This window comes from Odocoileus virginianus, chromosome 17 (assembly GCF_023699985.2).
Source record: "Odocoileus virginianus isolate 20LAN1187 ecotype Illinois chromosome 17, Ovbor_1.2, whole genome shotgun sequence".
NCBI lineage: Eukaryota > Metazoa > Chordata > Mammalia > Artiodactyla > Cervidae > Odocoileus > Odocoileus virginianus.
In genome coordinates this window covers 23,874,575-23,889,651 of record NC_069690.1, presented here as the reverse complement: position 1 = coordinate 23,889,651, position 15,077 = coordinate 23,874,575, and the positions used below count along the sequence as shown (strand labels likewise).

Here is a 15,077-nt window from a genome sequence, read left to right as displayed (position 1 = left end):
AAATGAGGTTGGGTGGTGGGGGGAGCCAGGTAATGCACGAAGAGGTGCCAGTTGTGGCCGCTGGCAGGGGGAGCAGCTGGGAAACACCCAGAGAAGCAGCCCCCTCCCCGCAAGGAGCAGAGCCCTAACTTTCTGCCTGGCCTGAGGGGAGACATGTTAGGGCACCAGCTCCCACAGGGAGGACAGAGCCCAGGACAGTGGGTGCTTGGGTGCACCCTCACCCACCCAAAACTGCAGATGTGTGACCTTTCTCAAGCTTTGTCAGGTTTGCTTAAGGCCTTCTTTGGATCCTAGTGGCTCAGACGGTAAAGAATCCGCCTGCAGGGCCGGAGACCGAGGTTCCATCCCTGGGTTGGGAAGATGCCCTGGAGGAGGGCATGGCAACCCACTCCAGTATTCTTGCCTGGAGAATCCCCATGGACAGAGAAGCCTGGCGGGCTACAGTCCACTAGTTGCAAAGAGTCAGAAGCGACTGAGTGACTAACAGTAAGGCTGGGTTGGCAGTGGCTTTGGCTTCCCAGAGAGGGTCCCCGGGAATGGACAGGAACCCAGGGCTGGATCCGGACAGGAAAGGTGGCGAACGATCGGGCCTGCACAACCCAAGTCCTGGGCAGAACCTCTTCCCGGCGTGCAGAGGGGCCGGGCAGGGGGCAGGGACTGTGGGGCCCAGCCCCCTGCCTCCCGTCCCGGGCCAGGGCCCCTCCCCGGCCGTCTGCGGGGTGGGGAGACCTGTCTGGGCCCCTCGACCTGCGCGATCACCCCGGGTTTGGGCCCCGCGGCCTTGGGGATGAGCAGACCCCCGCAGGTGGCGGCGCGTCACAAAGGCGGCGGGCCGCTGGGCCCCTAGCCTCGGCCGGGCAGCGGGCGGCGGAGTTGGCGGCGGAGCCGAGGCGGCGCGGGCGGAGCAGGCCTGGCGCTCGCGGTCCCTGCAGCCGGAGAAGCAGGGCCCCGCGAACTGGTAACGCGCGGGGCGGGGTGGGGGCCCCTCCTCTCCCGCCGCCCCCGGGAGGCTCCTGGGTTCTCTCCGCACCCCGGTGATGGAACACCCAGGTTTCCTCCCAGGCTCGGCAGCTGTGTGAGGGAGTGAACCCAACCTAAGTTCACGCGTCTGCGTTCGAATCCTGCTCCCCACTTACCCATCTCATTTTCCTAACCTTTCAACACCTGTTTCCCCACTCGTAAATACCTTCCTTACAGGGATGTTATTTAGAAGCACGTTGGCACCAACCTTCTGATGGCAGCAAACACTTGTGTAACATTTACTGTATGTCAGTCACTGTTCTAGTGTTTTCCGTCTATCAGCCCATTTAATCCCCCCAACGCTAGGAGAAAGGAACAATTACCCCTATCAACAGAAATGTGGCGGGGCTTCCCAGGTAGTGCTAGTAGTAAAGAATCCTCCTGCCCATACAGGAGACAAAAGAGACACAGGTTCGATCCCTGGGTGCGGAAGATCCCCTGGAGTAAGAAATGGCAACCCACTCCAGTATTCTTGCCTGGAATATCCCATGGACAGGGGAGCCTGATGGGCTCCATGGGGTCGCTAAGAGTCTGGGCACACACACACACAGTTACATACTGCAATTGACAGAACCAGAATCTAACCCACTAATCTACATTGCCTCTTGAGGGGTAGGGTAGGTTCTGGGTAATGACATGACTTTTGCAAGGCTTGCAACACCATTCCCAACCCACCAAAGAAGTTCTTCCAGCCCCACCCTATGGTTTAAAGTGTCTGATAACTATTCTGACCCTGTTACCTTGTTGAGGCAAAGGACTTCAATTAGCTTTTGAATTGGTTTAGCTTTTTTCTTTTTTTTTTTTCTTTCCTTGGCAGCACTGTGAGTTCTCTGGGATCTTAGTTCCCTGTCCAGGGATGGAAACTGTGCCCCCTACAGTGGAAACCAGGAGTCAACCACTGGACCACCCTGGAATTCCCTGGTTTTAGCTTTTCTTGTCCACCTCTTAGGGCTTCCCTGGTAGCTCAGCTGATAAAGAATCACCTCCAGTACAGGAGACCCCAGTTCAATTCCTGGGTCGGGAAGATCCCCTGGAGAAGGGATAGGCTACCCACTCCAGTATTCTTGGGCTTCCCCGGTGGCTCAGATGGTAAAGAATCTGCCTGCAATGCGGGAGACCTGGGTCCGATCCCTGGGTTATAGGTGACTTGCTCTACGCTAAGTGCTGTGGGATGCCCTAGCCCCGGACAGTTTATATGTGAAGAAAGACACACTCTTTTTTCTTCATTAGTTAAAATACTTCCTTAAAAGAAGAATGAGGCTGTTCCTCATCCCAAGGAGTGTGTGGGTTTCATAGAAGAGAAAGGCTTCAACATTGAGAGGGGAAAGAGAAGGGGGCGGGCTGAACCCACCAGAGCCCTGATCCTGGCTGGGGATAGGCTGCTTCCGATTTCCATGCAGAGGTCTATCTGGGTGAGAGACGGGAGGGCCAGCTGGAGGAAGGGACCAAATTGTTCAGTAGGTGATGATGGGGTAGTGAGGATAAAGGCATGGGGGAAACCTACAGGATCGCACTTGAGGATGCTCATCGCCACTGTGGTGTTGGGGAGAGCTGGAAGAGGCCCGGGGGCCCCTCATGGGGAGAATGAATAGGAGACTATCCACCACTAGATCTACTCAGATGACAGATGCAGTGTGAGATGTACACAGGGCAACGTGAGTGATGCTTACAGACATGGAACACACATTTGGCAAGCACAGGCACAAACAAAATGAAGCACATCAAACACACTGGAATAGTTGCCTATGGCGGGGAACGGTGAAGTGGAACATTGAGTTAAAAGGGAATAGATGAATAAATGGGCTTCCCTCATGGTTCAGACAGTAGAGAATCTGCCTGCAATGCAGGCGACCCTGGTTCGATCCCTAGGTGAGGAAGATCCCCTAGAGAAGGGAATGGCTACTCACTTCAGTATTCTTGCCTGGAAAATCACATGGACAGAGGAGCTTGGTGGGCTATAGTCCATGGGGTCATATGGAGTCATAAAATCAAAGAGAGTTCTTGCACAGACGAATCTCTGTCCTGAACTGAAAATTATAATTAACTTTTCCCTCTGCATCCAAGACCTGATAAGTAGAGCCAGAAAAAAGTACAAGAGAAAATAAGAAAGCCCAGGTCTAGCCTCGGTCCTGTTACTAACTTACTGTGTGACCATAGGCAAGCCCCTTCACTTCTCTGTGCCCAGTTTCTATCTGTTAAAAAAAAAAAAAATTAAATTCTCAGGTCTCTTACAACTCTGAGTTTTTATGAGCCACAATGAATAAAGAAATCAATAAAAGCTTTATGGAGTCATAGGCCTTAAACCTTAAAATTGGAGGGTTGGAGAGAGGTAGAAAAAAGGAGGGTAGTTATCAGGCAGGAGAAACTCTGATAGCAAAGCCATGAAGATTACAGCAGATGGCTATGAAAAGTCTGACCTAGGGCTCAGTGTATCTGCTAGGGCCTTAGCCCAGCTCTTCCCTGGGACTCCCTAGCTTGACCGAGGTACCACCTGCAATTCAATCAAGTCAGAGACCTTCCGGTCTTCCCATTTCTCTGTTCACCAGTTGCCAAATCATGTCCACTAAAAAACTCACAATTCACCCTGATTCCCACTATCATGCTGCCCCAGTCCCAGGCTTCAAGCCTGGACTCTGCTCTAGACCATCCTTCCTCCACTCCCCCAGAGTATACTTTCTTTACCTCAAGACTGTCTACATCACTTCTGGGCATGAGATCCTTAGACCTGCCCTGATGCCAGCCAAGGTTCTCCACCTTTGTTCTGCAGCTGTGCCTTTTGAATAGAGACACGTGTGTGCACAACTAATTGCTTCAGTCCTGTACAACTCTTTGCAACCCCATGGACTGTAGCCTGCCAGGCTCCTCTGTCCATGGGATAGTAGTGGGTTGCCATGCCCTCCTCCAGGTGAACTTCCTGACCCAGGGATCGAGCCCATGTCTCTTATGTCTCCTTCATTGGCAGGTGAGCTCTTTACCACTAGCATCACCTGGGAAGCCCCGAATAGAGGCACAGCTATCAGCAGTGTTGCTCAACACAATGATTCATCCAGAGAAGATGTCAGAATTCCTCTAGGGCACAGCCTTTATCACATCATTCAGAGCATCTTGAAAGATGTCCTTGAGCCAGCACCTCCCACTGCCCCAGATCCAGGTTCATCACTCCTTGCCTGTCACAAATTAAGCTTCAAACAACTGTTAATTCCCTGAATATGAACACATGTGAACATGAACACATCACATATGCTCACATCCTGTGGCTTCGCCCATCTTGTTCCCTCTTCCCGGAGTATACCAGATCCTCCACCACCAACCTATCTGCTTTGCAAACAGCTATTCACCCTGCAAACCTCAGCTCAGTTGCCACCTCCTCCAAGCAGCCCTCTCTACAACTTCTCACCCAGAAAGAATTAATCATGCTTTGTTTGTGCTACCCTGCACCATGAATGGGCTTCCCAGGTGGCTCAGTGGGTGAAGAATCCTTCTGCCAATGCAGGAGACGCAAGAGACGTGGATTTGATTCCCGGGTCAGGAAGATCCCCTGGAGGAGGAAATGGCAACCCACTCCAGTATTCTTGCCTGGAGAATCCCATGGACAGAGGAGCTTGGTGGGCTATAGTCCATGGGGTCACAAAGAGTTCAGACACGACTGAAGCGACTGAGCAGAGACAGAAACACCACAAATATACCTGAGCCTTTTCTCGTCTCCCACAGTGTTGTAACGTGAGTCCTGGTCTGTGTTCCCACTAGACCCCTGCTGGTCTGTGAATCCTTGTGGGTGTGCACTGTATGGTTTATTCTTTGTCCCCCGTGCACCAGCCCAGTACTGACACATGGGGCCGCAGAACAAGTTCATTGCATTAGGTTTAATATGTGTTTGGCAGGTAATGGTCTTCCTTTTTACTCTCCACAGAAAATAAGTGATTGCTTTTCTTTCTTCATTTTTGGAAGCCCTGCCCACCACGCAGCTGCAGTGGACATCCTGGTTCCCCGATGGATGAAGAAGACCAACTGATCCAGCCTCAAGACCAGAGCTGCTGGGCCACCCTGCCCGATGTGTGCCTGCGTCGTGTCTTCTGGTGGCTGGGAGACAGGGACAGGTCCAGAGCAGCCCTTGTCTGCAGGAAGTGGAACCAGATGATGTATTCGGCTGACCTCTGGCGATACAGGACCATCACGTTCAGTGGGAGACCTTCCAGGGTACACGCATCTGAATTCGAGTCAGCCCTTTGGTATGTTAAGAAATTTGGTCGTTACCTGGAGCACCTGGAGATCAAATTCCTGAATCCTTACAACGTTGTCCTGACCAAGAAGTTCCAGGTCACCATGCGAGGCCTCCTCTCATGTCTGGGCAAGAGTAACAACCGTCTGAAATCTCTCTCCATCCAGCATCTCGAGTTGGACCGCCTGGTCTGGAGGAACAGCATCAGGAGCTCATTCATGAAAAGCTTGAGCTTCTTCTTGAAGAAGATGGGCAGACACCTGAACTATCTCAGCCTGAAGGGAGCCAGGCTTACCACGGAACAAGGCTGCCACATCCTCAATGCCCTGAGCTACTTAAGGAATGAGAGCACGGTGTCAGAGCTCAACATCGAGGACTATTTCAGCCACCACCTCGCTGTCTACAGCAGTCCCCAGTTCAATAAGACCATGGCCACGTTCCGCAACCTGGTGTTCCTGACCCTCAACTACAACTGCATCTCTGACGAGCTGCTGGAGAACCTGTGCGACAACACTGCTGGCACCCTCCGTACCATGAACATCAAGTGCCACATTCATGACCCCCATGGGCAGGTCATCTGGGGCATGTCTTGGGCCAAGCTGGCCAGGCACGCCACCAGCCTGAAGGTCAACTTCTTCTTTGAGCGGGTCATGAAGTACGAGCGCTTGGCCCGGATCCTCTTGCAGGAGATCCCCATCAGGAGCATCAGTCTGAGAAGCTGCTATTTCAGCGACCCCGACTGGTCCATGAGACCCACGCTGACGGATCTCCTGCCCACCTTCCGGCACACTCTGCAGGTAGGTACGACCCGAGGGCCGGGAGGCCTGGAAAGAGTGGCCACCCCTCTGGTTCCTGCTACCTGCTCTCGAAAAGTGCAAGTGTTAGATGCTCAGCCATGTCCGACTCTTTTATGACCCTGTGAACTGTAGCCTCCCAGGGTCCTCTGTCCATGGGATTCTCCAGGCAAGAATACTAGAGTGGGTTGCCATTTCCTTCTCCAGGGGATCTTCCTGACCCAGGGATCGAACCCAGGTCTCCTGCAATGCAAGCAGCTTCTTTACCATCTGAGCCTTCAGGGAAGCCTTAAATTGAGATTCTGAGAAAGGTCACCAAGCTATGCCTCTCCTGGTCCCCAAGACCACAGCAGAGGACAAAAGCTACTGCTCGCTTCTTGTACATGAAACCCACTCTTGGTTGACTGTCCACCAAGGAAAGCGCCTATATCCCTGGCTCAGAACTCTGAGGTCCGAGCATGCAGGTGCCCCCACCAGTGACCAGCAGGTCGGCAGCCCCTTCCACTCATCCACCCAACACAGAAGCACACAGGACACAGTGCGGTTCCAAACCAGACAAAAAACCAAACTTGACCAAGTTACCGAAGAGCTCAGCGGTGTGGGCTATTCTCTAATCTGGCAGCTCCCCATCTATAACATCAGCATCATTTTGTCCCCTACTAAGGACCTCACAATCTTCTCAAGTGGCTCAGTGGTAAAGAATCCATGACTACCAATGGAGGAGATGCAGTTTGCAGTTTCGATTCCTGGGTTGGGAAGATCCCCTGGAGAAGGGCATGACAACCCACTCTGGTATTCTTGTCTGGAGAATCCCATGGACAGAGGAGCCTGGCAGGCTACAATCCAGGCGATCACAAAGAGTCAGACACAACTGAGCAACTGAATAACAAGGACCTCACACAAGGCTGTGAGGATGGATATACAGGGGTATATACACCATTACTGGGACTTTCCTGGGGGTCCTGTGACTAAGCTTCCACACTCCCAATGCAGGGGACCCAGCTTTGATCCATGGTCAGGGAACTAGATCCCATATGATGCAACTAAGAGTTTGCATGCCACAACAAAGACCCAGTGCAGTCAAGTAAATTAATTAATTTATACCACTTAATAAATTTATAATTATATAATAAATAAGTGATAAATTAATAAATTTATTAATAGACTTATAAATTAAGAAACACCAATACTTACAGTGAGGGATGACAAAATGTGAAGAGGTCATTTATGCTCACACATCTCTGAAGTGGGCAGGCAGACATCATACCACCTTTTGGTGTTGCCCATAGTCACCTGGCCGGTCCACTGCAGGGCCAGGAACACCACCTTGGTCTCCAGACTCTAAGTTCACTGCCTCAAAACTCCAAGTTTTGGAAACTTGGATGAGATCACTTGCATTCCCAAATCCCTTCCTCTGACAACTGCATGTCCAGTGTCCCTTATCTAAGGCACTGGAGGGGATTTCCCCAGTGGGCCAGTGGTTGAGACTCCGCTTCCACTGCAGGAAGCATGGGTTCCAACCCTGGTCCTGATCAGGGAAACTAGGTTCCCATATGCTGCGTGGCATGGCCAATAAATAAGTAAAACACTTGAACCACCACGGCCACCAGGCCAGTGCTGGATCATGAAAGTGCTATGAAATGATCCAGCTAAGTCCCGGCATCTCTGTTCACATTGTCTGCCCCATTGGTGCTTTTCTAGAAACTAACTTTTGAATTCAACAACAATCATGAGTCTCTGGATGAAGAGCTGCACCTCCTCATCTTATCCTGCAGGAAGTTGTTTTACTTCAAAATCTGGGCTTTCCTGGATGTTAAGTTTGTGGAGCGGATTCTAAAGATCCGGGAGGAAGGGCAGTGTGCCCTGCGCACACTCAAGGTAAGAGCACCCTGGGGTGGGTTCCTCCCAAGAGAAGGGGCATGGGGCTCCTGGGGGGGCAGGTGTCCAGTCCTGGGGTGAAGGTCAGGGATGAGGCAGGACATGGAGGCTGGATGTCTCACAAGTCTGTCCATTCTGTGAAATTGCTAATTTCCAAGGGAATCCGGAGTTTAGGATTAGTAATTAGTAGTAATCATCCTTAGCATTAATAGTTGGGTTTGGGCTCTTCCTGATTCTGCCAACAATTGTACGGGTACCTCATCTGGATTGTCTTCGGGGCCTGGGTGATGTAGTCACAAGGTGCATGTGTGGAGGTGTATTTCTCTGTCGGCACAGGTGAGAATCTATACAAACAGATATGAGACGAATGAAGAGGACAGGACACTGCGGGAAATTTACAGGAGGTACAGAAAGCTGATCGATTCAGAGCTTAACTATTTTGTCATCGCTTACCCCATGATGTAACCAGCACTCTCCAGAGAAAGAAAACCAGGAGCGCTTTGAACCTGACAATCCAGTCCTCACAGAATGACACTTGGGGCATCCCCTACCCCCACCCCTTTTCCTCCTCCCTCTTCTTTTTTGCTGGTTTCACACCAACGTGACACCGCAGCAAAGTCTAGGAAGTCATGCGAAGACCCCAGGTGACTTTAAAGTGCTATCTTTGCCAACTATCCAGGGGTGATTTCTCTTTTTTGTGGTTAAGTTTTGCTTTTTGAGTCTCAGTCAGCCATGGAGCTGAAAGCCCAAAGCCACTCAGAGCAAGTTCTTACTCAGGGGCCCTGACTCTTGCTAACCTCGCTCCTGAAAATGTGCTAGGAAGCAAACAGGGCCACGATTTCCGTGGACTACCAGTGTCAGCTCAGAAAGGCTTTTTTTTTTTTTAAAACAAGATTTGTTTATTTTTAATCTTAGTCACACCCTGCAGCATGTGAGATCTTATTTCTCTGACCAGACATTGAAACTGTACTCCTTGCATTAGAAGGCGGAGTCTTAACCATTGGACCGCCAGGGGAGTCCCCCAGAAACGCCTTCTATCCTGGCTGACCTTCATGTCAGAGCCTCCTGCCACTGAAGCTGGCCAGGCCTGATCTCAGATGAATGAAATCTGCCAGCAGGTCCTCCAGCGAAGCAGGGAGTTTCCCACATGTAAACAGAGACGCTCAGGACCAGAACTCCTTCCCACAGGAGCTCAGCTCCTGATCTGTTGGTGTTATGGACTCAGATCTCCCACATCTGCTTTTCTGGTTCTCCTTTATTTTCCCCATCCAGGCAGCATGGTGCTCAGCCTGCTACGAAAGCTCAGTTCTCACATGGGGCTGAACCAGAAGTAACCTTCATAGTCACAAAGCATCTGTAATGTCCTGGAGAAATGTCCCTGATACAATGCTAAGTGGAAAAATCAGGACACAAAACTGTGTTTCGTGTGATATCAATCACGATAAAATACAAGTACAGGATTTTTTTTTTAAGCATAGGAGAGATATACCAAAAATGTTAATAGTGATCTCTGAGTGGTGGGATTATGGGTGATTTTTATTTTCCTTCTTATGCTGTCCCCTATTTCTCAGATTTTCTACAAAGACCATGTGCTATTTTTATAGTCACAGGGAAACATGATGTGTTTTAAATGGGGAGCATGGATAAATTCCTGAGCCCATGCTGTTAACATGGATTGCATCTGGTCTTTTGAGATTTTGTGCATATAGTTCTATCTAGAGTTTTTTTCCCCAATAGATATAAATTAATAAAATCTCAGGATATTTTTGACAAGTGTCTCACTTCAGATTTTATCTCATCTTTTGCATGTTGTATCTATATTTATGCTTAGCTTTTCAGGTCTTTATTAAAGCTCATTCTTATCTAGTGCTTTTCAATTTTCACAGCATTTCCACAATCACTGTCTGATCTGAATGTCCCTGAAATGCTGTTGGGTGCTTATGGTTCCTGTTTCATGAACATTCAGAAAAAAAATCAGCACTGGCAAGGGGTTCAGGGTCCCTATCTGGTTACCAAACTCAGGTTGAACTGTTTGTTGCTCAAGAAATCAATATTAAGTGACAAGTATTGGGTAAAAGGAAAGATAGCTTTCTTGAGGAAGCCAACAATCCTGGGAAGAAGGTAGACTCATGTCCCAAAGAACCAACTCACCATTGGTGATCAGGGGGCAAGAGCTTTTAAAGAGGAGTTTTAGGGGTGCACAGGCAGGTGGGGGGCCACATGCAGAACAGCACAATCAGCTCAATCATCTTGAGATTGATCTGGCTGTGTTTTGATCAGCCTCATTATTTTTAAAAGACAACTTTATTTATTTTTGCCTGCATTGGGTCTTAGTTGAAGCATGTGGGATCCTTTGTTATGGCACACACACTTCTCTAGCTGTGGTACACGAGCTCTGTAGTTTGCAGCTAATGGGCTCTCGTGTTGAGGCACTGGTTCAGTAGTTGTGGCACACAGACCTAGTTGCTCCATGGCCTGTGGGATCTTAGTTCCCCAACCAGAGATCAAACCCACATCCCCTACACTGGAAGGTGGATTTTTTTTACCACTGCGCCACCTCGATATATTTTTTTTTAAGTAAATAGCATTGTCAACTAATTATACAGTAGTGAGGAATAAAATACAGTAGTGAGGAATAAAACGTACACACAGAACAATGGTTATATTAGCAATATGCATGTTATTATAATCTAAGGGTGACCATATCCTCCAGCATAGAAGCTTCTTTTCTTCTTCCCCAAGATCTTCCACTCCATGTTGTCTAACCCAGTGAACGAATGTGACCTGGGTCACCCCTGATGACAGCTCTAGAGGTGGTCTAACTGTTCCATTTCAAAGTCATTCCCAAAAGACATTTCTCTCATATGACTTTTTAAACCCTTCTAAGTCACAATCTAACCTTGTCACTCACCCATGTATTTGATGACCTGCCTGTGACTGAATAATTAAGCAACTTTAGAGAAACACAAGTCCAAGAAGATAATAGGTGTTTCCTGAAGTAACAGCTAATAGCAGAAAAGTATAATCAACTATAAAGTCCACCAGCTTGGGAATCGGTGACCGGAAAGTGAAAGTGATGCTTGCTCAGTCATGTCCAACTCTTTGTGACCCCATGGACTGTAGCCCACCAGGCTCCTCTGTCCGTGGGATTCTCCAGGCAAGAATACTGGAGTGGGTAGCCATGCCCTTCATCTTCCCCACCCAGGGATCAAACCCAGGTCTCCCGCATTACAGGCAGATTCTTTACCATGTGAGCCACCAGGGAAACCTAAGTGCTGGTAATTCTGCATCATGCAGCAATTTAAAGACAGAGGTGGGTCTTCATGTCTTGACATGGACACCCTTCAAGGCATGCTAAGTGAAAAAAGCAAGCTGCAGGGCTCTCCTGCAGGAGCAGGACTTGACTCTCCAGACAGGCTCCTGGCTTGGGCCCCTGAGGCCCCTCTGATTCTGGGGCTCATGAAGCTCCCTGCTATGCCCCCTGGTGGCCTCCTGGCCGCCATCCCGACCCCAACCCCACCCAAGACCAGCCACCCAGAATAGCAACCCCAGAAGGCAAGAGCCAGGGTCTGCCTGCCTCCTTCAGGGTCCCAGATGCTGAAGACCAGAGTTTCCTTTCATGGTGGTCAAGGAAATCAGAGAACAGCCAATCCCCATTCGGACTTGTTCTCTGGGGCTGGCTCATCATCACACCTTTGAATTGAATACCGGGAAGGCCGATGTCTTTTCTGGACACTCTGCTCTGGCAAAATTTCCAGGGTCTCTTCAAGTTATAAAAGTCTCATTTCAGTAACTAGTTTTGAGAGCCATACAGAGTGGTCAGATTCAGAGATGGAGGGTAGAATGGTGCTTCCTGGGGGCAGGGGCAGCAGGGGGGGGGATGGTAATGGGGAGTTCTTGTTTAGCAGACATGGGGTTTCTGTTGGGCTTGATGAAAGGGTTCTGGAGATGGGTACACAACAATACCCAATTGGGTATGCAACAATTCGGTCCTGCTGAATTCTACATTTTAAAACAGTTAAAATGAGAAATTGGATGTTATGTGTATTTTACCGCAATAAAAGATGTACAAAGGGGAGGAGAGGGTGAGATGTATGGAAAGAGTAACATGGAAACTTATACAATCCTATGTAAAATAGATAGCCAATGGGAATTTGCTGTATGGCTAAGGAAACTCAAACAGGAGCTCTGTCTCAACCTAGAGGGGTAGGATGGGGAGGGAGATGGGAGGGAGGTTCAAAAGGGTGGGGATATGTGTATATCTATGATGGGCCATGGTGGAGAGGTCTGACAGAATGTGGTCCACTGGAGAAGGGAATGGCAAACCACTTCAGTATTCTTGCCTTGAGAACCCCATGAACAGTATGAAAAGGCAAAAAGATAGGACAGGACAGGGAGGCCTGGTGTGCTGCGATTCATGGGGTGGCAAAGAGTCGGACACGACTGAGCGACTGACCTGACCTGATGGCTGATTCATGATGAGGTTTGACAGAAAACAACAAAACTCTGTAAAGCAATTATCCTCCAATAAAAAATAATTTTTTTGAAAAAGACTACAAGCCAAAAAACAAACAAACAAAAAAGTTTATTTAAGGTTAAAAACATCTCTTCTGCACCTTCCTGATATGTTTTGGGTAGACAGCACACAGCCGGGGAACAGCGCGTGCGAATCTGTGTCTGTATGTGAGAGGAACTCTGTGTGGGGGATGAATGTTGCTCCCCCTTCCCCTCTGCTCACACATCTTGAGATCCTCTTCCTCACTCACTCACTGGGCTGCTTTTGCTTCCTCCAGAGTTGAAATAGGGGAGAGAGAGCAGCAAGTCTGTCACGCGTTCTACTCTAAAAATCAGCTTTGGGGACCTCCCTGGCCGACAAGTGGTTAAGACTCCCAGGGCCGGGGGCTCCGTTTCCATCCCTGGTCGGGGAACTTGGAACTCTGGTGAGGTTCCATCCCTAGCTCAGGTTCCACTCCTGGTCATGCCACATGCCCTGTGGTACAGCCAAAAAGAATACTAATAAAAAAAATTTTAAATCAAATTCTAACTAGTACTGGGTGACCTGCCACACATCTCCCCAGGCATGCTAGGTGTAGAAAGCTGACTCTTCATCTAGTGACTCGTGAAAGTTCTTTCCAACCCTGCAGCCCACACCATTACCGGAGTCTGTCACCCCAAGTCTCACCCTTGGTCTGGAGGGGCCCCTGACCGTAGGCCCACAGGCAGCCTTGCTTCTGCTGCTGCTGCTAAGTCGCTTCAGTCGTGTCCAACTCTGTGCGACCCCAGCCCACCATCGACAGCAGCCCACCAGGCTCCACCGTCCCTGGGATTCTCCAGGCAAGAACACTGGAGTGGGTTGCCATTTTCTTCTCCGATGCATGAAAGTGAAAAGGGAAATGAAGTCGCTCAGTCGTGTCCAACTCTTCGCGACCCCATGGACTGCAGCCTACCAGGCTCCTCCGTCCATGGGATTCCCCAGGCAAGAGTACTAGAGTAGGTTGCCATTGCCCCCTCCAACAGGCAGCCTTAGGTTTCAGCTTCTTGCTGCTAAGTCTCATCTGCCCTCCAGGTGGCGCTCTTGGACAGGTTTTTATTAATACTACCGCTCTATGCAGGTCTTCCCTCTGCACAGAGGTGCCATGTGCGTGCTAAATCTCTTCAGTCGTGTACGACTCTTTACGACCGACTGGACTGCAGCCCACCAGGCTCCTCTGTCCATGGGATTCTCCAGGCAAGAATACTGGAGTGGGTCGCCGTGCCTTCCTCCAGTCCCTCTCCCCATTCAGTTCAGTCGCTCAGTCGTGTCCGAATCTTTGCGACCCCATGGACGGCGGCACACCAGGTTTCCCTGTCCATCACCAACTCCGGGGGAGCTTGCTCAAACTCCTGTCCATCCAGTCTGTGATGCCATTTGGATCTCGTCCTCTGTCGTCCCCGTCTCCTGCCTCCAATCTTCCCCAGCATCAGGGTCTTTTCCAGTGAGTTAGTTCTTTGCATCAGGTGGTCAAAGTACTGGAGCTTCAGCTTCAGCAACAGTCCTTCCAATGAATATTCAGGACTGATTTACTTTAGGATTTACTGGTTGGATCTTCTTGATGTCCAAGGGACTCTCAAGAGTCTTCTCCAATATCACAGTTCAAAAGCATCAGTTCCTCTCCCATGGCTCATGTCTAACCCACAGGAAAGTCTCACATCCTTTTCTCTTAGCAGATTTTAGGAGAGCCAGTTTCTAGTGTAGCAAACTATCTTCCCTTCACCATCAAACCCAGTGGTGGCCAAAAAGTTTGTCATACATTCTATTTGAAAAATCAGATTCATTGGGGTAAAATTTACATAAAGTAAAATTCACCAATTTTACTATATATCATCATCTAGCAACACCATGATCAGGATAAAGAACATTTCTGTTGACTGAAAAGGTTTGTTGTGTCCTTTGCCTCACCCCTTACTTCTGGCCCTTAGCAATCGCCAGTCTGATTTCTATCCCTGGATGTTTGCCTCCACCAAAGGAATCATGTTTTGAGGATTTACAGATTATAAACAGACTCACACAAGTAACCACTCATACTTGGTTTCTTTCACTTAGCATAAAACCTGGGACAAGCACTCATGTTGTTGCATGTATTGCTAATTATTTCTTTTTATAGTTGAGTAGTGTCCATTGTATCCATATACTACAATTTATTTATTCATTGCTGAAATTGGCTTGTTTCCAAATTTTTATCATTATGAATATAGTGGCTGTAAACATTTGTGTACAAGTCTTTATGTGAATACATGCTTTTGTTCCTCTTAATATCTAAGGTGGGATTTCTGGGTCTTATGATAAGTATACAGTTAACTTGATATATGTGTGTGTGTGTGTGTATATATATATATATACATATGTATATATATATATATATATATAAACACACTACCAAATTATTTTCCAGAGTGACTGCACCATTTTGCATTCCCAACAGCAATGAATGAAAGTTCTAGTTGCTCTACATTTTTTACAACACTTAGTATTGTCAGTTATTAAAATTTTATCCACTCTAGGGTATGTATATGTGGGTTTTCCCCCCATGTGTCAGTACTTTTAATGTTACGTACATCACATTATAGTAAATAGACAACTATAAATAAGATGCAGCTCCTCTGTTTTCATGAATGCATACACTGTA

At 48.7% G+C, this 15,077-nt stretch overlaps 1 protein-coding gene across 2 annotated transcripts; it reads left to right on the top strand.

Annotated features, from left to right (window-relative positions):
• The first annotated feature begins 878 nt into the window (after window positions 1-878).
• Window positions 879-8,585, top strand: FBXO39 (F-box protein 39). Of its 2 annotated transcripts, none has more exons than XM_020882843.2 (4): window positions 879-958; window positions 4,931-6,036; window positions 7,735-7,911; window positions 8,248-8,585. In XM_020882843.2, exons 2-4 carry the CDS (start codon window positions 5,011-5,013, stop codon window positions 8,374-8,376), a joined length of 1,332 nt encoding a protein of 443 aa, XP_020738502.1. In that variant the 5' UTR covers window positions 879-958; window positions 4,931-5,010; the 3' UTR covers window positions 8,377-8,585. The 2 variants fall into 2 exon arrangements, with proteins under 2 accessions (XP_020738502.1, XP_020738501.1); XM_020882842.2 differs by having other exon boundaries at window positions 883-958; window positions 4,969-6,036.
• Window positions 8,586-15,077: the final 6,492 nt, after the last annotated feature.

Bases quoted from the DNA above. Each gene is read 5' to 3' on its own strand.
- FBXO39 (XM_020882843.2), top strand. From the start codon at position 5,011: ATGGATGAAGAAGACCAACTGATCCAGCCTCAAGACCAGAGCTGCTGG. The intron at 6,037-7,734 runs GTAGGTACGACC...GTGCTTTTCTAG, and splicing joins CCTTCCGGCACACTCTGCAG to AAACTAACTTTTGAATTCAA. The intron at 7,912-8,247 runs GTAAGAGCACCC...CTGTCGGCACAG, and splicing joins GTGCCCTGCGCACACTCAAG to GTGAGAATCTATACAAACAG.